At 43.7% G+C, this 27521-nt stretch overlaps 1 protein-coding gene across 1 annotated transcript in view; it reads right to left on the bottom strand.

Annotated features, from left to right (window-relative positions):
- Positions 1 to 1914: 1914 nt before the first annotated feature.
- Positions 1915 to 27521, bottom strand: part of LOC100773619 (tetratricopeptide repeat protein 41) — a 69469-nt gene continuing 43862 nt past the window's right edge. Inside the window, exons 12-17 of the mRNA XM_035451785.1 lie at positions 23910 to 24081; positions 22513 to 22660; positions 17474 to 17626; positions 14905 to 15038; positions 2688 to 2817; positions 1915 to 2598 (exon numbers count right to left, since the gene is read on the bottom strand). Of these exons, the coding sequence (XP_035307676.1) occupies positions 1944 to 2598; positions 2688 to 2817; positions 14905 to 15038; positions 17474 to 17626; positions 22513 to 22660; positions 23910 to 24081 (1392 nt within the window). The 3' untranslated portion in view covers positions 1915 to 1943. The remainder of the gene's footprint in view (positions 2599 to 2687; positions 2818 to 14904; positions 15039 to 17473; positions 17627 to 22512; positions 22661 to 23909; positions 24082 to 27521) is intronic.

The raw sequence follows: 27521 nt of genomic DNA, 5'->3' as shown, positions 1-27521 counted from the left end.
GGGGCGGGCGGGGCGGGGACAAACGTCTGGGATAGTCAGAGGCAGGGTCAGGGGTGGGCCCGGGGAAATGGGGTGGGAAGAGGTCTGGTTTGAGTCAGAGGCGGAGTCAGGGGCGAAGCCTTGGAGAAACGAGGTGGGGCGTGGCCTTAGGTGCCAGGGCTCTGTGCCCGGTCTGCTGCGGTCACTTCCTGACCCCGCGAGGCGTGGGGGTGGCAGGCCAGTGGTACGTGAGGCCCCATGGAATAGATGATTCGTTCCGACCCTGTCGCCGCCCACAGGACTCGGCGCTACCTTCCGTGGCGGCCCCCACTGCGCACCGCTGCCCTGGTCCCAGCCTCCCGAAGGTGACCTCACGCCGTGGCTTCTGCAGGTGTCTCCTGGATCGCAGGTGCCTGTCCGAGACGGCCCTGAAGCCCATCCAAACCTGCCCGCAAAAAGGTAGATAGGCCGAGGTCCCACACGTGGTCCAAAATCGTGGGCAAGATCCGCCCCTGAAGATTCTAGTACGTATAAAGCACACTCATTCCCTTTCGGTGAAATTTCCCTTTTCGGTGCCTCTGGAAAGCTGGATTCCCACCTCCAGAGAGGGCCTCTAGATCTTCTTTACCAGGCTGCTGCCCACGCTCCTGCTCAGCTCACCTGTGTAGCTGGACTTGTCCCACAGCGGCCGCTCCACCAGGCGCCATTTCTGTGTGCGCTGAGCCAGACACGGCTCCTGCAGGACTGCCTGAAAAGCGCAGGGCCCCAAGGAATTTCCAAACTACCCCATGGTGACCACTGAGTAGCAGGTAAATTAGGGAGAATAGCCGGCGTACGTGAAATAGGTGGGGCACAATCGTGACTCTTATGGGCTGGAAGAATTTAACACCTAAGCTAGCTCCTGACTGATCATAAAAATCATCAGTGGAAGGCTTCCAAGTGTGTTTTATCTCATACGATTCTCTCAACTATCTTGAACGGTAAACACCAATGTCTCTCATTTATACATAACAAAACTGAAGCACAACAGAGGTAAAATTGCTTACCTAAAGTCACACAGCCCAGCCCCCTCTTCTGTGAGTTTCCTAAGAATAATTTTGTTGGTGGTAAGGATGAGAGTAGTCAGAAAGTAATCCTTAACTATTACAGGTTGTTTACAAATCACTGATAAAATGTAGGGTAAAATGTTCAAATTGATATAGTATCAAATCCATGGGCTCTGATACTTAAAGCTTACTTTATGACTTGAGAGCATTTCAATTCCTGTTTTTTCTTAATTAATAAAAAGTTTTGGTGATAACAATCACCAATTTTGCTTAGATGAATTTTAATTCAAAATAAACTATAAAAATGTAAAAGTAAAGTTAAAATTGGTAAGATTGAGATATATATAAATATATAATTAGGACTCTATGGAATTAAGATTGTTCTACTTCCCATAGAAATGTGGATCACTTAAAACCAGTTCTTTTTAACCAAAATCAGACACAACAGTATAAGGAACTAAGGAAACTGAATCCCCAGACCTGGATAATGACCACTCCTAAGTGTTTAAAAGAAAATATCCAATTAAAAATCCAAAGTAGATGCTAGGGAGATGGCTTAGTCTGAAAAGAGCTTGCTGTGCACACACCAGGACCTGAGTTAGAACTTGCCAGACTCACCAGGACCTGAGTTTAAGCTCCAGCGCCACCATAAAAAGCCAGGTGTGACAGCCTGTGCCAGTGACCTCATCACAGGGAAAGTGGAGACAGGAGCTCTTGGGCCAGCCAGTCTAGTAGAATCTGTGAACTCTAGGTTCAGTGAGACTTTGTGTCCAAAAATAAGGGGGAAAGTGATTGAGAAAGATGCAGATGTTGACCTCTGACCTCCACACAAACATATACACACGTGTACCACAAACACATGTAAAACTTCAAAAAGAAATGAGAAAAATTTAAGTACAAAAGAGCTCAAAATGATCTTTATTCTTTATTTGTGTCATTTGAAGTTTTCAACCATTTTGTTTCTATTTGAGATCTTCTTATGAAAACAGGCTTCTGACGAAAGAAGCTGTACTGAGGGCTGTGAAATAGCCAATTTTCTGACACAAGCTCTGGTATGCATCCCCAGGGATTATTTGGACTAACAGGTGCTTGAAGGGGTTGATGGTAAATCGGAGTGATTAGGCCATCTCCACTTTCACTTTTAGCAGAAAAAACTCTTTGCCTTGAAAGTATGGCTAAGCCACTCTTTTCACCCGGAGATAACATGTTTTTCCTTGGAATTTGATTTCTTGGACCATTCCATATTTGAGTACTTTGTGCCTTCTGTAGGGCCTTTTCCCCTGCAGACAGGCACAGAATCGGAGTCAGGGTCTTCTTTCCTTTGCCAGGAGCATATTTTGGTTTATCTGAAACTGGAGGAGGTGAAAGCACTGTGCTTTTAGCTCTCTGGAACTTCCTTATATTCATACACATTGCAGTGTTCACAGTGTCAGAGCTCTGAGCGCTTCGGCAGTTTAATTTAGACAAGTTTTCCCATAATAAAGAACCATTCCTAGAACTTTCGGGGTGTAGCTGGCGCATGCCTTGAGACCTGCACCTCCTGCTCCGGAACCTCTGGATTTCCCTTAGAAGGCTGCAAAAGATCAAAATGTGTTAAGTGGCTGTATAGTAATAAATCATCAGAAAGTCTACTTCTTTTTGAGACATGCAACAGAAACTCACTGCAGTATTCCCTGGATTGAAGCATGGGAAGACCCCAGGTAAGTTGCCCTTAAATCAAGTGACCTATACAAATAGCCGACCGCCTCCATCATGGCATGATGGCAGTAGTCACCTGACAACAGTTGGCCTGCTGGATAGATGGAGGGGAAAAGGAATATTAGAATTTTTAATTACCAACTTTATACATTTAAAAGAGATTAAGAGCATTTATAAAGGTGGCATTGGAACACCATCTGTCATAATACCCTGTCAAAAACATTTCACCTGTGTCTTGCATGAAGAAACAGTGTTAGTATTCAGGCATCTATACTGTCCTGCCCGTGGGGTTGTGACAGGATACACCCTCAGCTGCAGCCACTAAGAGCACCACCTGTGCACATTCACTACATTCCCTTTTAAAAGGGCCCTGCCCACCTTCCATATTTCTCTCTCTTTCTTGCCTTCTGTCTGTTCTCTCCTCTCTCTCTCTCTCTCTCTCTCTCTCTCTCTCTCTCTCTCCCTCCCTCCCTCCCTCTCTCTCCCCCCCACACTCTCCCTCCTCCCCTCTCCCCTCCTCTCCCCCATCTCTCCCTCTCCCCTCCCTCCCCCACCTCCTCCCTCTCCCCTCCTCTCTCCCTCTCCCTCTCCCCCCTCTCCCTCTCTCCCCCCACCTCCTCCTCTCCTCTCCCTCCCCCACCTCCTCCCTCTCCCCTCTCCCCTCTCCCACCACTCTCCTCTCCCCTCTCCCGCCTCTCTCCCCTCTCCCCTCTCCCCTCTCCCCTGACTCTCCTCTCTCTCCCCTCTCTCTCCTCTCCCCTCTCCTCTCTCCTGATGCTCCTGTCACTGGATGCCAGTCTCCCTCCTTCCTTTTCCCCTTTTTTAATGATCCTTTCCCCCTAATTAAAAGAAAAGAAAAAAACTCTGCTTGAATTCTGTTGCATGGTGTCTTTCTCTCTCAAACTCTTTTCTTAAATTACAACAAAGAGATACAAATGAGAGTATATTGTGCCTGAAAAGAAGGAGCAGAAACACCGGGAAGTGGTAGTGCACACCTTTAATCCCAACACTTAGGAGGCAGAGGCAGGCAGATCTCAATGACTTTGAGGCCAGTTTGGTTTACAAAAGTGAGTTCCAGAGCAGGCAAGACTATTACACAGAGAAACCTTGTCTCAAAAAAAAAGGGGGGGGGTGGAACAGAAGCTGACTTACACTCTTTAGAAATGATGCTATAAGAGGAGGAAGAGACAGAAAAATGAAGAAGTAAAGTAAAAGCAAGATAGGACCAAGTCAATGCCTTAAGTTAAAGAGACAGTAAATGCAACTCGAGCCCCTCAGGAAGGTCTGGAGAAGAGCTCAGTGTAGAGTGTTTGCCCAGCATGCACCAGGCCCTGCATGCCATTCTACACACACACTTGAGTGTTAGTGCACACACACCATGCACACACGAACACACACCTTCAAATATACATACTCCTTCACAGCCATTTGACAGTTGCAGTTCTAGATAGTTCTAGATTAGAAAAACAACTAACACTGCAGTCTAGAGAGTTGTGTGAAGACTAATCTTACAAGTGTGTTTCTCTGGATAAGGTGACATGGGTTACATTTTAATCCAAGCACAACATGCTTTCTTGGTTACAAATGCACTGTAAGGCTGGTGCCAGTGGGACACTGACCTGAACATGTGATAAAGAGACTGCTGGGGATGTGAAGATTACAAGCATGGACATATGGCCAAGAGCCTGTGCTCATTAGAGCAAGGCACGTGGCTGTAGTTTCCATCTGTCTGCTAGTCCAGTAAGTGTGACACTGTCGTCATTTGTCTTTCTTTTCCATTTAGTCTTTTACACATAGACCTGTGGCTCAAACATGAAAATGTACCCAAGTGTGAAGTAAGAAGGGTCTCCCTTCTCTGCCTCTGTAAGCAGTGCCATGGGTTTCTAGTGTGCCTACTCTGCACATCTCTTAGACATGGTCCAGTTCATGATAGAACCACCCAGCCTGCCCTTGACTGTTGCAGTAGGCCCCTCACCCTGGACTATAGTGAGCATCAGTGACTCCTACTTGCAGTCATTGCTCTATTTCCTAAATCATGCCGCCTTCAGCTTTTTCTATAAGTTTTTGGAGGTTGTCTGCTTATCCATGGGCACTCTGTCCTTGCTTCTGAATTCTTCCATGATTCTCTATGATGTTTCCAGCTGCCCTATCAAGATCACTACATGCCCATTTGAATTGCCCTGTTGTGATGGCTGAATTCCAGAGATTTTAACTGGCCTTTAAGGGAAAAATGGAGAAACACAAAACATCCCATAGAGCTGGAAAGGCAGAACACACTGGAAGAGATGCTCTGGCCACCACCTCTTGCAGTCACTGTTGGTTCTCCAGGAAGCTCTTTGATTGATGATACAGACTTAACACTCGCAGGAGCAGCTTCATGGCCTGCAGCCCAGGCTTCTTCCAAGCCAACACCTGACTTGCAGAGCCCTTCCTCGGAAACCCAAAGCAGATCCATAGCTATGATTCTGATCTCGGTGTCCTCTGACACAACCTGATCAGGCACCCTTGCCTTGGCCTAGCCCCAGACCTTTCTCTGGAGGTGGTACCAGCTCTGGATTAGCTTGGTCAGTCCTCTTGACCATCTCAGGGAGTGTGAATTCCTAAGGGATTTCTGGACCTTCTCCCACAGCCAGATTTTGCTCTAGATGGAGAAAGCCTAACACCTAGATTCTTGTTTCTGTTGGTTGTTTCATCTCACTAAATCCTTACAATAATCCTATGAGCTGACAATATTATCCCTTTCTAGACAATAAGAAAATTAAGGCAGTGATGTCCACAAGCCCAAAAAATAGTGCACCTGGGAGTCACAGTCCCCATGATTCCAGATATAACTCTACAAAAAGAAAGAGAGCACTATTTTCCATGTTGCACTTATTCTTTAGGAGATTCAAAATAATCATCAAGCTGGAGAGATGGCTCAGTGGGTAAAGACACATGCCACTAAGTCTGATGACCTGAGTTTGAGCCCCAAGACCAAGATGATGGAGGGAGAGAACTTATGATTTATTAAAGCTGGCTGAGGATCCAGAGAGCAAAGTCACCACAAGCCATAGAAGTCAGGCACACACCTTGAATCCCAGCACTAGAGGGGTATAAATGATAGAGTCAAGGACTTCAGTAGTCAGTATGAGGCATTCATTCTCCAGCCATGCAGAGGAGAGGTTACAGTCTGAGGCTTGGTGAGAGCTTGTGGAGACAGGATCAGCCCACTCAGCTTGAGGTAGAGGTAAGAAGCAAGTGGCCAGCTGCTTTGCTTCCCTGATCATCAGCTTGAACCCCAATATCAGTCTCTGGGTCTTATTTATTCATGTTATACCTACAAGTTGTCCTCTGACCCCCACAGACCAATCACATATGCACACCCACTCACTATTTCTTTTGGTTTTTCGAGACAGAGTTTCTCTGTAGCTTTGAAGCCTGTCCTGAACTTGTTCTGTATCCCAGGCTGGCCTCAAACTCAGAGAGATCTGCCATGTCTACCTCCCGAGTGCTGCTATTAAAGGTGTGGACCACCACCACCCAGCCAATAAACAAATTTTAAAAAAATAATATCACTAGGAAGGAGCCTATCTGTGTGGTACATCTTTGAGGAGACCCTGGTAAGGGTCTCTACTTCCTCTACAAAACCTGCTGTCCATCACCCAGGACACAGCTAGTCTGCAGCTAGTAGCTCTTCTCCACAGGTGTACTTCTGTTCCCAAACAGCTAGGTGCTAGCATGATCCAGAGTCAGCCAGGTTCATAACTCTAAGTCATTTGATTAAATACCAAGCAACAGATAAGACTTGGGATGAAAAAGAATTGTTTCCTATGAAATCTAAACTAAATGCTTTAGAAAGATTCAATCCCATGAGATGCTAAAACAACTTATTGTTTCTAAGTATGACCAGGCAAGACAACTGTAAAGACAGGACATCAGGTGCCAGTCTCAGAGGGTTTGGCACAGAGATTAAACTACACTTGTGTCCTCACTCTTCAGAAACCCAAACAAGAATTTGTGGGCCATGTGTTTCAAATGACACCCACTTTCTATCCAAGGGTCTACTTTTAAAAGTGGACAGAGACCCTATTTAGCATTTAAAGATTTGGGGAAGAGTGGACATTTATATATAAGTCAAAACTAAAATGTTAGGTTTGTCTGAGTTACTAACTTTGGGATCAAAGGATCAAATTCTGTCCTCAGAGGATTCAGGGTGAGGTGAGAATTTTGAAATTAAATGAAGGAAAGAGACTGCCTTTCCCTGCTGAGAGTCACCTGCTGGCACAATTAATTTCTTCTTTCTGAACTTGACCTAGAAGGTTGACATTTCCTTTTAAAGAGAATCCCAGTGAGAGGGAGGTAGCATTTTGTTCATCTATCATTCTCCATCCAAAATAAACTGCTCAGTACAGAGCGCTCAGCTTACACAATGGGAAAGAAAAGGCACATTTTGATTCTGTTCTCCCACTGCAGTGGTTTCTCAATAGCTAATTTACAGCGTTAATCAAAGAACGATGAGATCATTCCTGCCAGTGAGGAGCTCAGAACATAGATCACAGTAGGCCTCATGTCATAGTTGGCAGTCCTGCCAAAATCTCTGGGATCTACAGCTTTATTATGTTAAGGCTTGCACTTGAAACTGGAGCTATGAAGAATTAATGGACAAAAGAGATTCAATTTAGTAATAAATGCCTCACAAAGATGAAGGGCCCACCACCTTCCCACAGATGCAGCCGGCATATTAACATTTAAACCTTAATACCATAGTCTATGCAAAAAAAATATTGTGATCATATTAAATCATAATTATCAAAACTTACTGGAAGCCCCTTCTTTTTATGGCCTGTTGAAGACTAAACTGTGTTCAACTTGTTGACCTACTGTAACAATAAAATAAGAAGGAAGATGCCAAGACACTCAAGCTAGCAATTATTTTTACTGTTAATACACAATCCAGAACAGCATCTGGAAAGTTCACTAAAGGCAATTACTTTCAGTGGGGGAAGAAATAATTGGACTTGTTTCTTCCAGTCTTGTTAGCTTGGAGCAGCACCATGGTTTCAATGGGATAACCCAGTGCACATTGTGTAAATACTCAGCAACCCTGTCTTATCCATGACCCCCTCACACAGCTAGCATGCTGACATAATAAACACTAAGTCCCCTGACACTGGGAATTCTCAGTCTGTCTGAGAACAAGAGTGATAGGAAAGGGTCCTTGAGCTCTGTGGTGGTTCTAACTCAGAGTATAATTTAGGACTACTATGTTAAAGATCTCAGTGAAAGCTATGCCAAGGACTGACTCTTCCTAACACTCAATGCCCTGGCTTCAGAGGAATATGACCTGTCAATCTCTTCTCTCATGCAACACTTCCTGAGGTGCATTCCCTGCCTGGCCCATCCACCAGAGGAAGCCATTCTGGATTCTCCCAGAATAGTACTTTCCTGACTGTACTTAAGGTGTTACATATTACTACTGCAGTCTCCAGGTAGTCCTGCACAATTTAAGTTAAACTATTGTGTACTTAGTTGTGTGACAGTCTTCTCCCATGAGGTGAGCTCAGCTGAAGGTACAGCTGGTCTCTATCTTGTGCATTGCTATCTCCCTAGCAACAAAAACAGAGATTGTCGGGTAAAAGGCACAGTAAATATTTGTTGAATAAATTATTAATAATAGCTGGGCAATTGAAATGACTGCCTGATAAGAACATAAGAAGTAACTGACATTCAGATCCCCTTAGTAACCACACTTGCTTTTCCTTTTCCTTTTTTAGGCAGGGTCTCACAGAGTTCAGGCTGATCTCAACCCTCTAAGGAATTGAGGATGACCTTGAACTTCAGATGACAGGTGTACCCCAACACACTGAGTTTAGGAAGGGCTGGGGATGGGGCCTGAAGCTTCTACCATGCTACACCCCTGGTCCCTGTGCTTGCTTTTCTAAAGAGAGAAGGGAAATCAGAATTAGCTAAGATATTTCCTCCCTCCTGTGTGAGCTTGCTTGACAAATGCAATGGTGGTAAATAGAAACCAAGTCTCTTCCTCTTAGAAAATGGTACAGACGATGATGATGATGATGATGATGATGATGATGATGATGATGATGATAAAACAGGTAAACACTTAATTTTAGGTAGTGAGGAACTATGTAAGTAGTAAGTAAAGCTTATTAAGAGATTACAAAGCAGTCCTGAAACTGAGAAGCTTCTGTAAAGCAAAGGACACAGTCAGCAAGACAAAACGGCAGCCCACAGACTGGGAAAAGATATTCACCAGCCCCACATCTGACAGAGGGCTGATCTCCAAAATATACAAAGAACTCAAGAAGCTAGTCCCCCAAACACCAAACAACCCAATTAAAAAGTGGGGTACAGAACTAAATAGACAATTCTCAATAGAGGAATCTAAAATGGCTGAAAGACACATGAGAAAGTGTTCAACATCCTTAGTCATCAGGGAAATGCAGCTCAAAACCACTCTGAGATACCATCTTACTCCTGTCAGAATGGCTAAAATCAAAAATACCAATGACAGTTTATGCTGGAGAGGATGCGGAGAAAGAGGAACACTCCTCCACTGCTGGTGGGAGTGCCAACTTGTACAGCCACTGTGGAAATCAGTATGGCGACTCCTCAGGAAAATGGGAATGATCCAGCAATTCCACTCCTAGGCATATACCCAAAAATAGCACATTCCTATAACAAGGACATCTGTTCAACCATGTTCATAGCAGCATTGTTTGTAATAGCCAGAAACTGGAAGTAGCCTAGATACCCCTCAACCGAAAAATGGATAGAGAAATTGTGGCACATTTACACAATGGAATACTACTCAGCAGAAAAAAAAAAGAAAAGAAAACAATGGAATCTTGAAATTTGCAGGAAAATGGATGGAACTCAAAGAAACCATTCTGAGCGAGGTAACCCAATCACAAAAAGACAAACATGATATGTACTCACTCATATGTGGACCTGCTTTATGATACCTAGTAGTGACCATGCTTTATCAGAGCTGTTTTTAATGATGTTGCTCAGAATGGTTTCCTCCCAGATGATGACTGAGAAGCTAATTTAAAAAAAAAAATGGTGCCAAGTACCACAAGAGTAACAGAACTGTGCTGTTTTTCTGGGATTTTGTTTTTTACTTTTTTGTTGTTGTTTGTTTGTTTGTTTTGTTTTTGCTTGTTTTTTGTTTTTTTAAATGGAGTGTGCTGGATGTCTCTACAATTTTGTTCAAATGACTGCAGAACCTGGAAAATCTGTTGCTGCTATTGACGCATAACATATTGCCATTATTGCTCTTTAAATATAAATATAAATATAAATATAAATATATATAAGCTAATTGAAACTCAAAAAAAGAGAAAAAAGTTATTGTTCACCTTCTTGAGGATAAGAACAGAAAGTTAGGTTTCTTATAGTGTGATGAGCTCTGTTTACTTAACTTGTAGGTTTGCTTAAAATGTTTTTTTTCAATCTTAAAAAAAGTAACTAATGTAAGTGAGTGCATACCTAAGTATGAATTTGCTATTCATACATTTGCTTTATCTTTAGGCTCAGCTCATCATACTAAACTACTTTCAAATGACTCTGCCAATTTATGCTTCCACAGGTACCTCTTTACATCCTTGGCCATATTAGACATTGCAGCTTTTAAAATTTAAGCTGTTCAGATAATTGTGTAGGAGGTTCTCTTTTAATTTACAATTTGCCAATTACAACTAAATTGAGCCTATTTCACCTGATTATTTTATACGTGGATACCTTTTCTGAGAAGTTCTTATTCAACTCTTTAACCATCTTGTTAACTTGTTTTTTTTTTTTTTCCTTATTAATCTGCCGGGGTAGTTTGTGTTATCCACTTAGGAGCTCTTTGTCAGTTGCTGGTAATGCACAAGACTATCCTCAGAGTCAAAGTGCCACCATCTTTGTGAGTTCAGCTGTGCCCACTTGCAAAACATCATCACAGCTTGGCCTATTGATTGTTGACCTTCTCCCGTAAAAGTGGGGAGGGAAGCCTGTACGACCTTCACCCAAGGACCCAGCTACTCTCTCTAATCTACTATATGCAGTTCTGCCCTAACTGCATGTTGTCTCAGGTTGGGACCAGAAGTATAAAGGCAGGGAAGGACTAAGGACAAGCCCCGTCCACACAGTCATCATCCATGTTAGTTGCAGACTTTCCAGTGTGGCTTCTTTAAGGCCATCTATATTCTTGCTCATAACCCCTGACCCATTGCTTTTTAAGTAAGCCTAATGAACTCATTGGTTGTCCAGGTGACTTTGGCCCTAGGAAGAGAAGTAGACATTATTTTATATCTCCCTCAGGGAGAGAACTTCAGCAAACAGCAGTCAATGTGTGTCACTTTGTGGCCTACCTTTGAATTCTCTTAAGTCCATGGCTTGATGAAAGAAGCCCTTATTGTACTTATTTTTTATTTGTTTGAGACAGGGTATGGTGATTTGAATGAGAATGACCTCTATAGGCTCATATATTTGAATGCTTGTTCTGCAGTTGGTAGAACTATTTGGGGAGGATCGGGAGGTGTGGTCTTGTTAGAAGAGGTGTGTAACTAGGGATGGACTTTGAACATTCAAAAGCCCTCATCATTCCCAGTGAACATTTTTCTCTCTGTCTGTGGCTGTTGTCTCAACATGTAAGCTCTCAGCTACTGCTCCAGTACCATGCCTGCCTGCCTGCTGCCATTCTCTGCACCATAATGCTCATGGGCTTAACCACCCTCTGGAACCATGAGTACCAAATTAAATGCTTTCTTTTATAAAAAGAGAGAGAGAGATTACAAAGTAGGAAGGGTTATTTTTTAAAGGTAAGGGTTAAGTCATATAAGATGGACAGGGACTTCTTCCCTAGGACATTGTTGGACAATCCTATAAGAAAGACCCAATGAGATTATAGTTCTCATCTAGATTGTCAGTTAGATGCTGATGTCTGGTGGTAACACCTGGGTTTCACTCAAGTTTGGCCCCCACTGCCCCCCCACTGGACACACAGCTGAGACCTGGCCAGGGGCCTCTCCACACTGTCCCTCCACTAGACATACAGCTGGGACCTGGCCAGGGACCTCTCCACACTGACTCCCACTGGACACACAGCTGGGACCTGGCCAGGGGCCTCTCCACACTGCCCCCCCCACTGGACACACAGCTGGCACCTGGGCAGCAGCCTTTCCACACTGTCCCCCCACTGGACACAGAGCTGGGACCTGGACAGCAGCATCAGCACACTGTCCACCCCCCTGGACACAGAGCTGGGACCTGGACAGCGGCATCAGCACACTGTCCCCCCCCCACTGGCCACAAAGCACAACCAGAACCTGGGCAGAGGCCTCTCCACACTGTCCCCTCCACTAGACACACAGCTGGCACCTGGGCAGAGGCATCAGTTGCCACTAAGGCACTACCTAGGACAGTTACTTGAACTGACCTCTCCTACCAAGCTTCCTATTGATTGTTGCTTGCACAGAAGTCTGATATAACAAGCATCTGATTTCACAGGTACACTGTGATCTGTAAGCACAGCTTACATTGATCAAAGCATAGAGGAGATCAATCCCGACATCACCCTTCTATAGGGTTTTTGTACAAAGGTTCTGGTGCACACTCCAGCCAGCTGCACAGTTATGCTTCACCTTACCAAACAATCAGAATGTTGAAGGATTTTCCTCATTAGCTCTGTCTCTTAATGTTCCCCACAAGGTTCAATCAGGGGGACCCTATGGTCAACTTCTGTGTAAAGATAATTAAAGTGTAAAGATAATTAAAAGTGTCTCAGCTCGTAAGCCAAACCATCGATCTTGCTGATGCCTATGACAAAGCTGCTTAGAGTTCTTTGGACAGTTTCTTGCCTATCCTCTTCCTCTCATAAGGGAAAAACTGCCCCAAATGTTTCTAATGCCCAGTAGGAGTTACAGCACAAGGAAAAACCTCACTCTGTGTGTGATACAGATGCTACCTCGCCCACATAAAACACTCCAAGGATGTGTGTTCTCATTAGAGGGCTACCTTACCTCCTGAGTCTTTGCCATCAGTTAAGTTTTGTGCTGTCCCTCCCTCACCACTCCTTTTGCCAGCTCAAAGCAGTTAGTGCCCTAAAACTCCTAGCAGCACTTAGGGTGACCTCTGAGAGGGGGAGAAGGAAGTAGGAGTTAAAGTCACTGAATGGCAGGAGACAGGAAGAAAGCCAAGATGGTGAAGTTCCAAGATGGCTGGCTTCTTCCTTCTCCTCCTCCTCACTGAGGACAAGAGCCTGGTAGCTTAAAAAGACAAATTGGACTGATGTTCTACCAATAGGGCCCTACTAAGGAACTGGCTACACAAATTCCAGGCCAGACCAGAACATGTCTACACAACAGTTGTAGGTCAATTAGCCATCCTGTCTTTCTTAAAACTGAACAACCCTAAATTGTGGGGGAAGACCCTCCAGACACAAAAATGCCTGACTCTAACACAGAGGCTGAGCTTCAGCTTCCTGATTCGCTGTATGTCCCTGTGTGCCTATTGTATGTCTGTGTTCCCTCACCCCTAATAAAAGGCTTTCTTCAATCACTGGAAAAAAGAAAAAGAAACTGAACCACACTGAAAACAGGCTACAAATTTGAGTATAGACTTATTTCAGCATTGTGAAAACTCTACACTTGAAACTATTACATGTGCTGACTTTCTGATGTAAATGGGTGTTGTAATTCCACCATAGGCAAGAGACCCAAAGTGTCACAGAACAGACTGTGAGGAAAAACGAGACTAGACATCCACATACACCCCTAAATCCATCCAGTGAAACTGTGTGCTCATGAGCACACACATATACCCCTAAATCCACCACTGAAGCTATTTGTTCATGTATACATATATACACCCCAAATCTACAACTGAAACTGTGTGTTTATACACACACACACACACACACACACACACACACACACACACACCTAAATTCACCCATTGAAAACATTCTCTTGCTGCTCATACAGATATTTTTGGCTTTTTTTTCTCCTCAGCAAGTGACAAAGCTGGTGTAATCATATTTTACTGCTCTTTTAAAATTAAGAATAAAAAATGGCATGGAAAATAATCTTTTCCTTTGCTGGGTTAGAGATGCAATATGGGTTCTCATGAAGGCAAAGCAAGGACTACAACCCTAGCCCCTGGGTTTCATGTGCTTGCTTGCTTGTTTTTGAGACACGCTCTCATCGTATAGCTCACACTGTCCTTGAACTCTCAATCCTCCTGTTCCCTTCTTGAAAACACACCACCATCCCTGGCTGGAAATGAATATTAAAAGATCTATGAATAGAAGGTAACTAGACTACAACAAAAATTGAAGGTACCCAGCCAGTAAGATGGCTTGGTGGGTGTGGTTGTTTAAGTGAGAATGGCTCCCACAGGCTCACACATTTGAATGCTTGCTACCAGTTGTTAGAACTGTCTGGTAGAATCACCAGATGTGTCACTGAGGTGACCTTTGAGGTTTCAAAAGCCCACACCAGGCCCAGTCTCTCTTTCTGCCTCCAACTTGAGAAATCAGATGTAAGCTCTTAGCTGCAATTCCTGTGCCAAGGTTGCCTGTCTGCTGCCATGCTCCCCACCATGATGGTTTGAGACTGAAAGCAAGCCTCTAATCTTACTTTTATAAGCTACCTTGGTCTCTTTACAGCAATAGAAAAGTAACTAAGATGGTGAATAAAGGCACTTACTGCCAAGTGTACCAACCTGAATTCAATCCTCCAAAGCCACATGGTGGAAGGAGAGAACTCACTCCTACAATGTGTCCTCTACATGCATGCTCTCTCTGTGTGTGTCCCTCTGTCTCTGTCTCTGTCTCTCTCTGTCTCTCTGTCTGTCTCTCTCTCTTCCTCTGCCCTCTCTCTCTCTTAATAAATAAATGTAATTTAAAAAAATTAAAGCAATTAAAAAAAAGTATATAGAACAGGAGTTGCTTCAAAGAAGCCATTTTTAGGCCAGGTGGTGGTGGTGCAAGCCTTTAATCCCAGCACTCAGGAAGCAGAGGCAGGTGGATCTCTATGAGTTGGAGGCCAGCCTGGTCTACAAAGCAAGTTCCAAGACAGGCTCCAAAGCTACACAGAGAAACCCTGTCTGGAAAAGAAAAAGCCATTTTTAAAATAAGAATATTATGCAGCTGAAGCAGAGCATGGCTGCCATTTCATGAACAGATGGGAACAATTACCTAGTTTACACAAGGTATCGCTGAGGCTTACACTCAGCTGCTTCCTGACAAGCTTGCAGGTGGTCAGAGTGTCTGAATTCTCCTTGATTTTTATTACTTGTTTATAATATTCAGTTATTTGCTTCCTTTGCGATCTAGAAAACAGAAATTCAGTTAACGATGTGCATGGAAGAAACAGGGCATATGTTCATTCAACAAATGTTCTCCAAATGCTGGCCTTAGGAGGGGGAGCAAGGAAGATTAAAGGTGACTGCAGATGCTCACAGTTAGTTGAGAGGGTGGAAAATGAAGACAGATCCAGGTAATAGTGTGGCGGCTTTTTTTTTTTTTAAACAGAGCATCAACACTCCATATATCGCCAAGGATGACCTTGAACACCTGCCTCCCTCTGGGGCTCTGGGACTGTAGGCATGTACCATTCCACAGAGTGGAGATTTGCTGGGAATTGAACCAAAGCCTTAGTGCATGTTAGGCTTTCTCCCAACTTAGCCTCATCCTCAGTCCCTATTGTTTTATTATCACTATTACTACTACTACTACTGCTGCTGCTGCTGCTGCTGCTGCTGCTGCTGCTGCTGCTGCTGCTACTACTACTATTGCAGTGCTGGGTATCACAGCCAGGGCCTCTCTGGTAGATTGTTGAGATTGGCCCCAACAGGTTCATATGTTTGAATACCTTGTCCCCAGCTAGTAGAACTGTTTGGGAAGGATTAGGAGGTGTGGCCTTGCTGCAGGAGGGCATCACTGAGGGCGGGCTTTGGGTTTCAAAGGCTGGAACCATTCTTCTTTCCAGTCAACATGTGAGCTGTCAATTAGTTGTCCCTGCTGCCATGCTTTTGCTCACCACCATAGACTCTACTCTGGAACCCTAAACTCAACTGAAGACTTTCTTTTATACATTGTCACAGTGTTTTGTGACAGCTCATCCTCACCCCCTTGAACATGAGCTATAGCCCTAGCCCAGGGCTTTGGGCTGTAATGTTGAAAAACCTTCAAGAAGATGGTAGGATCACACTGACTGCAACCTGGGTAGATGCTGGCGGCTTCACGGAAGCAGCAAAACAAGGAGGGCCAGAGTCAAGCCCTCGGATGTTCTGCTGCTTGCCTCACCAAACTGCAAGACAGTAAACACCTGTTCAACTTCACAGTTACTAGGCAATAGAGACGAAATCTGAGTCCAGCAGTGAGACACAGCCCACAGCTCACCCCAGGCTCCTCCCTTATTTAAATTAGTCTTTACCTTTTAAATATCAGTTAGAATGGACATGGGCTAGTTTATACTCGGATACTATAGATTACTGTTAGGCCTCAGAGAAACCCAGGACAAATGGCTAACTGAGGTGCCTATTAACATATCAAAGTAGACCCTGGCTGCAGATTCTCCCAACATCTCCCAGCATTGCAAGTACCAATTACAGAGTCCTAGTTCCTCAGCCTCTCACCCTGCACCCTACCTCAAACCTCCCCAGCACCTGAGCTGCCCTTCCCTTCCCCAGATCCTTTTCCTTACATAACCTCGGGCATTTTGGCTATGCACCCCCTTGGCTTCTTTCTTGGTCTTCTGCTTTTGGCTCCTAGTCCCCCCTCTTGCCCTCTCTCCTCTATTCCTCCTCTCTCAACTAACCCCTGCCCCAATCCTGGCTCTCTCCTCTCTTGGCCTGGTTAAGTCTGCTGGCCATGTTCAGGCTGGACTCTTCCAAATGCCTGTGGCTGGTCTCTCCCTCATATGTACAATAAAACCTTCTCCTCAATGGTACCTACGACAGCCATGTCCTCATTTTCATTCAGTAACCAGTGGGCATTCATCCACTGATGAGAGAGGAGGGGAAATGGCCTTAGAGAAGTGAAGACTGAGGTAGAAAAGGACACAAGGAGGGAAGGGGGGAAGAACTCCAAACCTAAGACTTAGTAACTTCACAACTGAACAGCATATCCCTAGACATTCAGTCAGCTGACTCTGCTATGGAAGAGCAATGCTGGGCCCAGGAAGTCTGCAGCTGGTTCTCAGGCTTCACAAAGAAACTCCTACCACACTAGCCTGCAGCCAGAGGAAACAGGTCTGGACACACTCACACCAGGGCCCTGTGAGAATCTCTACCACCCTCTTTTACACCTCAATATGTGAGGAGCGCCACATCTCAAAGGCTGCTGGAGTCAGGGGAACAGCAGGCGAGCATGGCCTGAGGCATGGCTGGCTCTGGCCTTGATCACACTGACCCACAGAATGGTGGAATTGGGTCCCACAGACAGCAGCCAGGGCCTAGGCCTGAACAGAAGCCCTAGTGAAGCACACACTCATAAGTCCTGTCAGGAACACTGGGGACACTCACAGTGAGTGCACTAGACCCCTGTGTCCTCACCCGCTGCCAAGGCCACCACTCTGTGGGCCCAGAGTCTTCAGAAAGCCTTGTAGCAGGTGCCCTGACAGACACAGAAGGACAGAGCCTCCAGAAAGGGAACATCCCCACCAGAGACAGACAAGCAAGATGCCCCTGGCAGGTCAATGCACACTCCAGACACTAGAGAAACAGGAGGGACATGTTTCCTGAAATAGTCCAGAGAAACTTACATTTCATTTTCTCCTAGTAAGAAAAACAGCAAATCTGCCAAAAGTTCCATAATTTCTCCAACTAGTTTGTTTTTATCTCCAAAGAGACGTCTTCTGATATTTAAACACTCTTGAAACTTCAGTTTTGCAAGAGGAATATTTCCAGAAACCAACCTGAGAATGAAACACAGGCCTGTGGTTTACCAGGAATGGGGAATGCTTTCAGTAAATAGTCCACATTCACTGGGCTAGCAACAATTCTCAAAAATCCCTTTTCTTATATAGATATCTATCCAGAAAGATGTGTGTAACAGTTGGGGAATCCAGAACCTCAAAAGCACTCAGAAATGAGTGTGTGTGTGTGTGTGTGTGTGTGTGTGTGTGTGTATACAAGCACACCCACACCTGTGTCTTGAGCAGAGGCAGTGCTAAGGATGAAAACCTCAAACCTTGTACATGCCAGTACAGGCTCTAGCACTGAGCTACATCTGCCTGTCCTCAGAAACATCTTAATAAAGAAACCAAAGTAGCCAGGCATGGTGGTACACGCTTATAATCCCAGCATTTGAGAGGCTAAGGCAGGAGAATCATGAGTTCAAGGCCAACCTAGGTTACATAGTGAATTTCAGGCCACCCTGGGCTATCTGGCAAGATCTTGACTCAAAAACAAAAAATCCAAATAAATAAACTAGAACACTTCTCAACCTCAGCACTATAGTGTTGTGGAATATTTGTACACTGTCTGAAGGTATATTACTGTGGTTGGTATAATAAAAAGCTGAATGGCCAGTAGCTAGACAGAAGGAATAGGCAGGACTTCTGGGGACAGAGAGGACTCTAGGAAGAGAAAGGTAGAGATGCCAAGACATGCAGAGCAAGCAGGATGCGCAGGAGGAGAGGTAACAGCCATGAGCCAAGTGGCAGAATGTAAATTAATATAAATGCTAACTTAAGCTATAGGAACTAGTTAGAAACAAGTCTAAGCCATAGGCCAGGCTTTCATAATTAATAAGAAGTCCCCATGTCATTATTTGGGAGCTGGTGGGACAGAGGAAGACTTGTTACATTTGGTGCCTACCAAGCAGCATGTAAATCCACATAGGGCCTGAGAAAACCAAAAATAAATAAATAAATTAAATAAAGTTCTGGTTGGTTTAACACTTGCAGGTTGGTTTACACTGGCATGACTCTTTTAAGAGGCCCTGCTACCAAGCTCTTGAATGGGGTTTCTGAGCATTGGGCGGTACACTACTCGGTGGTGGAAGACTAGATAGAAGCCCCTACCAGAGCTGGGATAGATAGACTGGCTCCAGGCCAGGGCCCACAGGCATGAGGCTCCGGCTCTCATCAACCCGAAGGGAGTAGAGCCAGCTGCCAGGCCATGTGCTAAATGGAGCCTCAAGGCAGAGAGCCTGACTGCTGCTCATGTGGTTGGAGAAGGCTGCAAACATGCAAAAAGTCAGGTCCAGACCAAGAAAACAGATTTAGTATGTTTAAAAATGTGCTTAGAAGCTGGGCATTGGTGGTGCATGCCTTTACTCCCAGCACTCAGGAGGCAGAGGCAGGCAGATCTCTGCGAGTTCGAGGCCAGCCTGGTCCACAGAGTGAGTTCCTGAACAGCTTTAATACAGAGAAACCCTGTCTCAAAAAAAAAAAAAATGTGCTTAGATGCTGAAGAAAGAAAAGAAAATGGGTATAGACATTCATAAAAAAATAAAAAAGCTTGGCAGTAGTGGTACATGTCTTTAATCCCAGCATTCAGGAAGCAGAGGCAGGCAGATCTCTGTGAGTTCAAGTTCTAGGACAGGCTTCAAAGCTACACAGAGAAACTCTGTCTCGAAAAACCAAACAAACAAAAAAGGGGCAACTACTAGTCTCAAATATTTTACATTGCTATGCATTTTTGTATATTGATATAAATTTAAGGTTATTTTTGCTATATTGTATATATGTTTCTACTCTTGTTTAAGATATTTTTGTATATCGATACAAATTTAAAGTTATTTTTGTTATACTGTACTATATCTTTCTATTTCTTGTTTAAGGTATTATACCCATGCACCTCATTTAAAAATGTAATGTAAAAGTCTAGTCCTTCAAAGCTATTTAGGATAATAAAGAAATACAAATTACTCATCCATAACAAATTTATAATCATGTTCAGGTCAATCTGAGACCTTTTAAACAGATAGATGGCCTTAAAACACCTCAGAGCTCTACAGAATATGGCATTTAAAATGTTTTTAATAACATAAGGCCTTTTATGATAGTGAGACATGTCTACTCCTGGCAGCACCAATTTACTCCAAAAGAAGATAACGGGCATCGAAAAGCCTCCCTACGACCATGCTTTCATCTGTGGCAAAGTTAGCCACTGGGCAAAGAAACTTCCCCTGCCTCAAATGCTGACAGTATGCTGTCCAAATTGGACAAGCAGGACTCAAAAGAAGGCAACTGTCTTTACCAAGATAAGGTAAGACAGTCCTTCAAAATTCCTGCTTCACAGAAAAGTCTGTCAGATATTTTAGGCCCATAGGCTGGAAATGGATGTCCCAATATTATAGAGGAAACTTGGGTGACTATCCAGGCAGTCAGCTGTCTCTGTCATTTTTTCTAGTTTTGGAATTTGCTTGCTCTGCACTTCCTGTTTACTCAGGTAATATATATCCTTCTGGGGTCTTTAAAAGGATGGAGTTGAAGATGCAATAGTTATAGTTCCAGTTTTCCTCGTTGCCAAATTCAGAAAAGAAACTTACATAAGAGATGTAAAATGTATAAGATTAAGAAACATAAAAGCAATGTTTACCTAAGAAGATGTTTTACTCACCATGTAGACCGGCTGGCCTTGAGTTCACATAGATCACCTACAAGCCTGTCTTTGCCTCCTGATTCTGGCATGAAAGGCGTGAGCCATGATGCCCAGCACTTTGGCATGTTGGTCCTTGTGTGGCCAGATGGCATCTCTCTCTCCCAGCCCCACCTTCTTTCTCCCTGTATTCAGTTTGGCTTTCCTGCCATTCAGATATATTCTGCCCTGCCATAGGCCAGCCGAAGCATCTTTACTATCAACCAATAAAAGCAACACATATTCACAGCATACAGAAGGACATCCCACGTCGGGGTTCAATCTCCAGAACTGTTGTTTGGAGGTGGGGAGGTGTTAGGCAAGATCTTTCTGTGAAAGGCTCTTCTGGTCGGGAACTCACTATGTAGAACAGGAGCAGACTCACAGCACTCCTGCCTCTACCTCCTAAATGCTGGGGTTACACATGTGTGCCACTAGGCAGCTCGGTATCTGTATGTCAGTATGAAAGATCAGACATCAATGGGTTTTGTTTGTTAGTTTTTATTTTGGGACTGCATCTCATTGTGCGTCCGCTTAGCTGGCCTGGAACTTACTATATAGACTAGAGCTCCACCTGCCTCTGCCTCCTAAGGGCTGGAATTAAAGGCATATGCTATAAATTCCCTGGCTCACACCTATAGTTTTAAACCATAAAAATATTTTAAAAATAAAGTCAGCCAGGCAGTGGTGGTGCACACCTTTAATCCCAGCATTCAAGAGGCAAAGGCAGGCAAATCTGAGCTCAAGGTCAGCCTGGTCTACAAAGCTACACAGAGGAAACCTGTCTCAAAAAACAAAAATAAATAAATAAAATAATTAAAGAGGGCTGGAGAGATGGCTCAGAGGTTAAGAGCACTGACTGCTCTTCCAGAGGTCCTGAGTTCAATTCCCAGCAACCACATAGTGGCTCATGACCATCCGTTATGAGATCTGGTGCCCTCTTCTGGTGTGCAGATATATATGGAAGCAGAATGTTGTATACATAATAAATAAATAAAATCTTTTTAAAAATAAAATAATTAAAGAAAACAAAAAAAGAAGATGTTTTAAAGTACAAAAAGATATTTTTTAGGATAGTAATGCCAGTTATGATAGAAAGTGATTTAGGTATAAAACATTGGACTCACTAAGATAGGATAGATGGTAATATACAGTACTCTCTCCGAATTTGCCAAATAGAGATGGACTAGACATTGATAATGTAATTCTTACCTAATAATTGTTCTCATTGTATATAGCTTTACTGTGTTAAAGTTAAAAAGAAACATTTCTTTTTTATTTAGACAAAAAGGGGGAAATGTCGAATATTTGTACACTGTCTGAAGGTATATTACTGTGGTTGGTGTAATAAAAAGCTGAATGGCCAGTAGCTAGACAGAAGGTATAGGCAGGACTTCTGGGGACAGAGAGGACTCTGGGAAGAGAAAGGTAGAGATGCCAGGACATGCAGAGCAAGCAGGATGCGCAGGAGGAGAGGTAACAGCCATGAGCCAAGTGGCAATCTATTAAACATAGATTAATAGAAATGGGCTAATTTAAGTTATAAGAGTTAGTTAGAAGCAAGCCTAAGCTATAGGCCAAGCTTTCATAATTAATAAGAAGTCTCCATGTCATTAATAAGAAGTTCCAAATATCTGGGAGCTGGTGAAACAGAGAAAGACTTGTTACACTGTAGACATTTTGGGAGAGTAATATTTCCTTGTGGGCCTATGCATTGTAGGCAGCATCCCTGGCTTCTACCTCTATATGGCAATAAAAATCCTCCTACCAGTCATGGTAACTAGAAAGGTGTCCAAATATTGCCCAAAGTGCCTTGAGAGGGGCCTCAGACCATCCATGGCTGAGCCCTACTGTGCTGGAAGATGAGCATGCCAATGCTCAACATTCAACAAGATGGGTTGGGGGTTGATGTGGTAACAGGTACTCATCAAATATAAATGTAAATATGTATTGCTGAGACAGTGTCTCGTGTTAGCCTAGACTGGCTTTGAGCTTTCTATGAAGCTGAGGACAACCTTGAATCCCTTATCCTCCTGTCTCCACCTCACAAGTGCAGAGATTACAGGCATGCATCATTGTGCTTAACTTACACTGTTCTGGGAATTGAACCTGGGACTTCATGCATGCAAGGCAATTGAGCTGCATCCCCAGCTCCTAAGCATATTAATAAAAAGAATAGGAGAGCAAGAAAAACTAAGAAAAAAATCATGCTTACATGAGAACACCTTCAGTATATTTCATGGTAGCTTGATCGCGGGGGCTATCAGTCACAAACTTGGAGATTTCAGTAGCATATTCCAAAAGGTTGTTTTCTCTTATGAATTCCTCAGATGCCGATTTTGCCAAGTTATTCATCACTTTGACTGTGGGGAATAAATGTTGGCAAAGAGGATAATGTTTAACGTTTTATCTACAGAAGAGTCAAGATGTCAACAGGCCTAGCATTTAATACCATTTCTTCATGCCAAGAACCAGGGTTTTTTCTCAACAAAATGGTCACTGGCCTACACTGAATAGAGTTTGTTTCCATACAAAGCATCTGTATGCATGTGGCAGTCAAAGGGCCAAGGAGTGAAGACAGGAGTTTGAACCTGAAGATTGGATCTGTTGGAGGGGGGTGGCATAGGTGCACAATAGTGTGTAAGTACAACACACACACACAGAGAGAGAGAGAGAGAGAGAGAGAGAGAGAGAGAGAGAGAGAGAGAGACAGAGACAGAGACAGAGACAGAGACAGAGACAGAGCAAGCATGAGGGTTTGGGGTTTTTATTTTTTGTGAGCTTTTTTTTTTTTTTTTTTTTGGTTTTTTGAGAGATGGGTTTTCTCTATTTAGCCCTCGCTATTCTAGAACTCACAGAGACCCACCTGCTTCTACCTCCAGAGTGCTGGGATTAAAGGTGCACTGCCCTCCTGAGAGAGAACATAAAAAACCAGAGGATAGCTTTAAGTTTCATTCTTCAGGTGCCATCCATACTTTTTTGTTTGTTTCTTGTGACAGGGTATCTCAGTGACCTGGAACTTAGTAGCAGGTGAGGCTGACTGGCCAGACAGCCTTGGGGATTTACCTGCCTCTGCTTCTTCAGCACTGGGGTGACAAGCATGTGACATCATGTTCATCTTTTGCTTGTTTTTTTTTTGTTTTGTTTTGTTTTTTTTTGTTTTGAAGACAGGGTTTCTCTTGTAGCTTTGGAGTCTGTCCTGGAATTCGCTCAGTAGACCAGATTTGCCTTGAACTCACAGAAATCTGCCTGCCTCTGCCTCCCGAGGGCTGGGAGTGAAGGCGGGCGCCACCACTGACCAGCCCATGTTCATCTTTTTACACGGGTCCTACTTGGCCTCCTACATGCTGGCATTACAGAGATGCACAACCATAGGTGGCAGTGGATAGTTATCTTTAAAATCACCAGATTCACTGGTTTTACTGAGCGAGTTCTAGGACAGGCTCCAAAGCTACAGAGAAACCCTGTCTCAAAAAAATAAAATAAAAACCAAAAAAATTAAAATTAGAATTAAAAAAAATCACCTGGCTCTTCCCCTTCCCAGGCAGAGAATATCCCTGGGGTTGCTCTCTGAATTGCATGGGTGGAGTGGCCTTGGAAGGTGTCATTTACCTTTCTGCTTCAGCAATTCCTGGCTGGCTTTTAAGTCACAGATTGTAAATCGTAGTAGGTTTGACCACGCTTTCTGAAAATATGTGAGGCCTTTCTGAGTCATCCCAATTTCAAGATATAATTCCCCAATGGCATTCTGGGCTTTGAGGAGCATCTCTGTCATGGATGGGTTCTGTACAAAATGACAACAGCCATATCACCTACTATGTCACTTCTCAGGGAGACTTAAATAGTTACCAGATAAACTGCTGTGATGAAACTCTTCTTAGGAGATGCATCAAATTAAGAGTCCATTTTGGATGTTTTCACAGATGATTTGTCAAAGGCCATGGGATAGCTAATACTCAACAGGCCAACCTACCACATGAGTGGTAGGGAACTCCACGTGGCAAGGCCGTGAAGCCACTGGTTGTGGAAATCAATTGTTCCTGTCTGTAATTTCTCTCATGAGTCACTTCATCTCTTCCCTAAGAACAGCTCTGGGTATTTCCCATTGCTTGTGTGTATTTATCTCATGAAATTATTCTATCTACTGGATGCATATATGCATCAAGTGCATCTGTGGAAAGTCAGGAAGATGACTTTTTATTTGGATGTATAATTCTGATATATAGAAAATATACTGGGTGCCTTGAATTCTCAAAAGGCCCTAGAGAAAGGAATTCCTTTTCACTCAGATGTCAGCAGTAAAGAGCACCCCACTGCTTACCCTGAGGCTGGAAGCAGCAGCCTCCTGATCTTACTCTACATAGCTTTACCTTTTCCCTTTGAAATAGCGCTGAGAAGCCCCCTTTAATCAGCTAACATTTGGTGAAAATGCTAATGTGGATCAAATGCCACCCATTTTCTTTCCAAGCTTATGCCGGTTGCCATGGCTACCCTGAGGCTGTGTTCCCAGCTGCTTTGAAAACGAAAGCTAGTGCATAGAAAGCACAGCTATAGCATCTCTCCCCCTTCTTTTTCTACATTTATCAATTACAAACTTCTAGTTTAACTACCACACAAATGTAGTTTTATATACTAACACCCCTCTTCCCTTCTTAGAAATCATAGCCCCTTACTCCATTAACTCTTCCCTGCCTTTTAAGTTTTGCCTGGACGTTTTACATGTCACATCCCCTCTGAGACATAAGGTGCCCTCTATCTCAGATCTTATCTGTTTTTCTGGCCATGAAAAATGCATGCCTGGTATCCTTGCATTTGCCAACTGCTAATTGTGTCTGTGTGGGTATATAAACTGGAAGCCTTGTGGGAGAGGAACAACTTTTTTAAAGAATAAAGAGACATGAGAAGAACACGTGTGTGAGCTGATTTGTTTGCCCTCAGATCCCTTTAGCCAGCCCCCACCCTTGCTGTTCAGCATTCTGCCTGAACCCTGAGAGGACACCAAGGCTGGCACTCAGAGGCCCACAATAATGATTATTTAATGGTAGCATGCCAATGCCTTCTGTGTGTCAAGTGTTCCCGGAAGAGGTGATCCAGGTTATCTAGCATGCAAATAAGCAGCTGAGAATGCTGCTTGAGTTCAGTGGGACCAGAGAGCTGGTAGCTTCATGTCTGACACCCTTGTAACATAAAATATGCTTAATGTCTATGAGGAAGAAGTTGTCATGGCCCATTTTAGGTATGAGATATGCTTAGAACTCATCAGAGTCACAGAAGAGCAGGAGGACTAGCTAGGCCCCTCTCCCCATTTTGTCTCAGAACTCTAAAGCTTGGAAAGTTACAGGGGTCCTCACTATGTGACTGAGTCCATGACCAGAAAAGGAGGTAGGCCCCCAAATGATTCATTGGGTAAGGCTGTGTGTCCTAAACCAACAAGATGAATTCAGGAAGGGAGTAAATCTAGAGGACAGAAATTTATCAGGATTAGCGCACTTTAAAAACCACTGTCATGTCCCAAATCAGTACTCCAACCATTTTTGCCATTTTTCTATGTGCGCCCCTCTCTGTAGAGTTATATATTTAAAATTGCTTTGTTTTCACTAGTGTCTCAAATTTGTTATCTGATTTCCAATAGGCCTAGCACATTTATTTCACTAACTGAAACTTCATAAACTTAAACCAATTCTCAGTCAAACCCCTATTGTTATGAGGTACCCACCAGAGAAAACTACTTGGACGTGGATTCAAGCCGATGGAAAGTCTATTAGCTGTCTGGCAACTACACATGGTGTTCAGAACCCTAGTGTAGTCGCAAGCCCTTCTCAGGGTGGGCTTTTAAGCACAAAAAAAACACATCCTGGCTTGATACACCTCAGTTAGCAAGAACAGTTAACCAGAAGCAGAGCTGCAGAAGCCCAAAAGCAAGGTTAGTACTCATTTTGGCAGGTTCCCAGGCCTACACAATGCTTCTATCATGGCATCAGTTGTGCTAAGATCTGTGGGCCTGTTACACTGTCAGTGCAGAGAAGACACTGGGTAGCTAGGTGCCAAATGTAGCTCAGTCATAGAGCACTAACTTGCATGAGGAATTAAGTTCGATCCCAAGCACTGGCAAGAGAGGCCATTGAGATGACTCAATGGGTAAAGGCGTCTTCCTGAGTCCAGTCATGGGACCCATATGGCAGAAGGAGAGAACTGATTCCTAGTGGTGTGTTACATACACACATGTAATAAAAAATTTAGAACACACTGGTTAGTTAAGTCTCCTAAATGTCCAGTCCAAGCATGAAAACTAATAGTCATCTTACTGTTAGCATCTGATTTCAGAAAACCTAACATGAATATATATCAGTGTGTTTAGTAACTAATAAAACAGGACATGATGGACGGCATGATCCATGTCACTGGTCCTATATGTCATGCTGTACCACAAAGTTAGCTTACAAAACGGTTGGCAGAGCCTGGCTCCATGATATGAATTTTGTTTTGGTTTTTGTTTGTTTGCTTATTTGTTCTTTGTTTGGTGGGTGTCGTTTTTTGTTGTTGTTTTAATTTATGAGATAGAGTTTCTCTCTGTAGTTCTGGCTTTTCTGGAACTCACTATGTAGATCAGGCTGACCTCAAATTCACAGAAATTTACCTGCCTCTACCTCCGGAGTGCTGGGATTAAAAGCCATACCTAGTCCATGATTCTAATTTAAAGACTGGGTTTTCCTACTGTCCAGTAACTATGGGAAAATGTCCTTCTGTCCAACTAAACTTTGACTTAGAGCTTCATCAGCAAACAGGTCAGTATCTGTTGTGAGATACTGACTTGGCCTTGGAAAGAGCATGGCACAGTGTGAAATCCCACCCTTTTACACATCCCTCAGGCACAGATTTGAAAGTGTCTCACTCAGTGAGCTTTCAGACCTCATGCCTATTTTTCATTCTCCTAGTCCTCCATTCTGACTTGACTGATCTTTTCAGCAATGACCGGGACAGTGGCAGAGCTCCACACTGCCCCCTGTAAGCAGAAGAGTTTCCTTTCCTTTTAGAACCCTCTACACAGGCAAATTCAGGGTTCTTGCCTTCACTACAGAGAATTTCAGAGCCAGCCACTCTGAAGTAGAACTGGAGTTTCTGAAGAGATTACAATATAGACTTTAGCTGGGTGCTGGTGGCACATGTCTTTAATCCCAGCACTCAGAAGGCAGAGGCAAGTGGCTCTCTGTGAGTTCAAGGCCA

The sequence above is a fragment of the Cricetulus griseus genome (assembly GCF_003668045.3).
Source record: "Cricetulus griseus strain 17A/GY chromosome 1 unlocalized genomic scaffold, alternate assembly CriGri-PICRH-1.0 chr1_0, whole genome shotgun sequence".
Lineage (NCBI taxonomy): Eukaryota > Metazoa > Chordata > Mammalia > Rodentia > Cricetidae > Cricetulus > Cricetulus griseus.
Note: the sequence above shows the minus strand (reverse complement) of the source record. Positions and strands in the feature narration are given on the sequence as shown.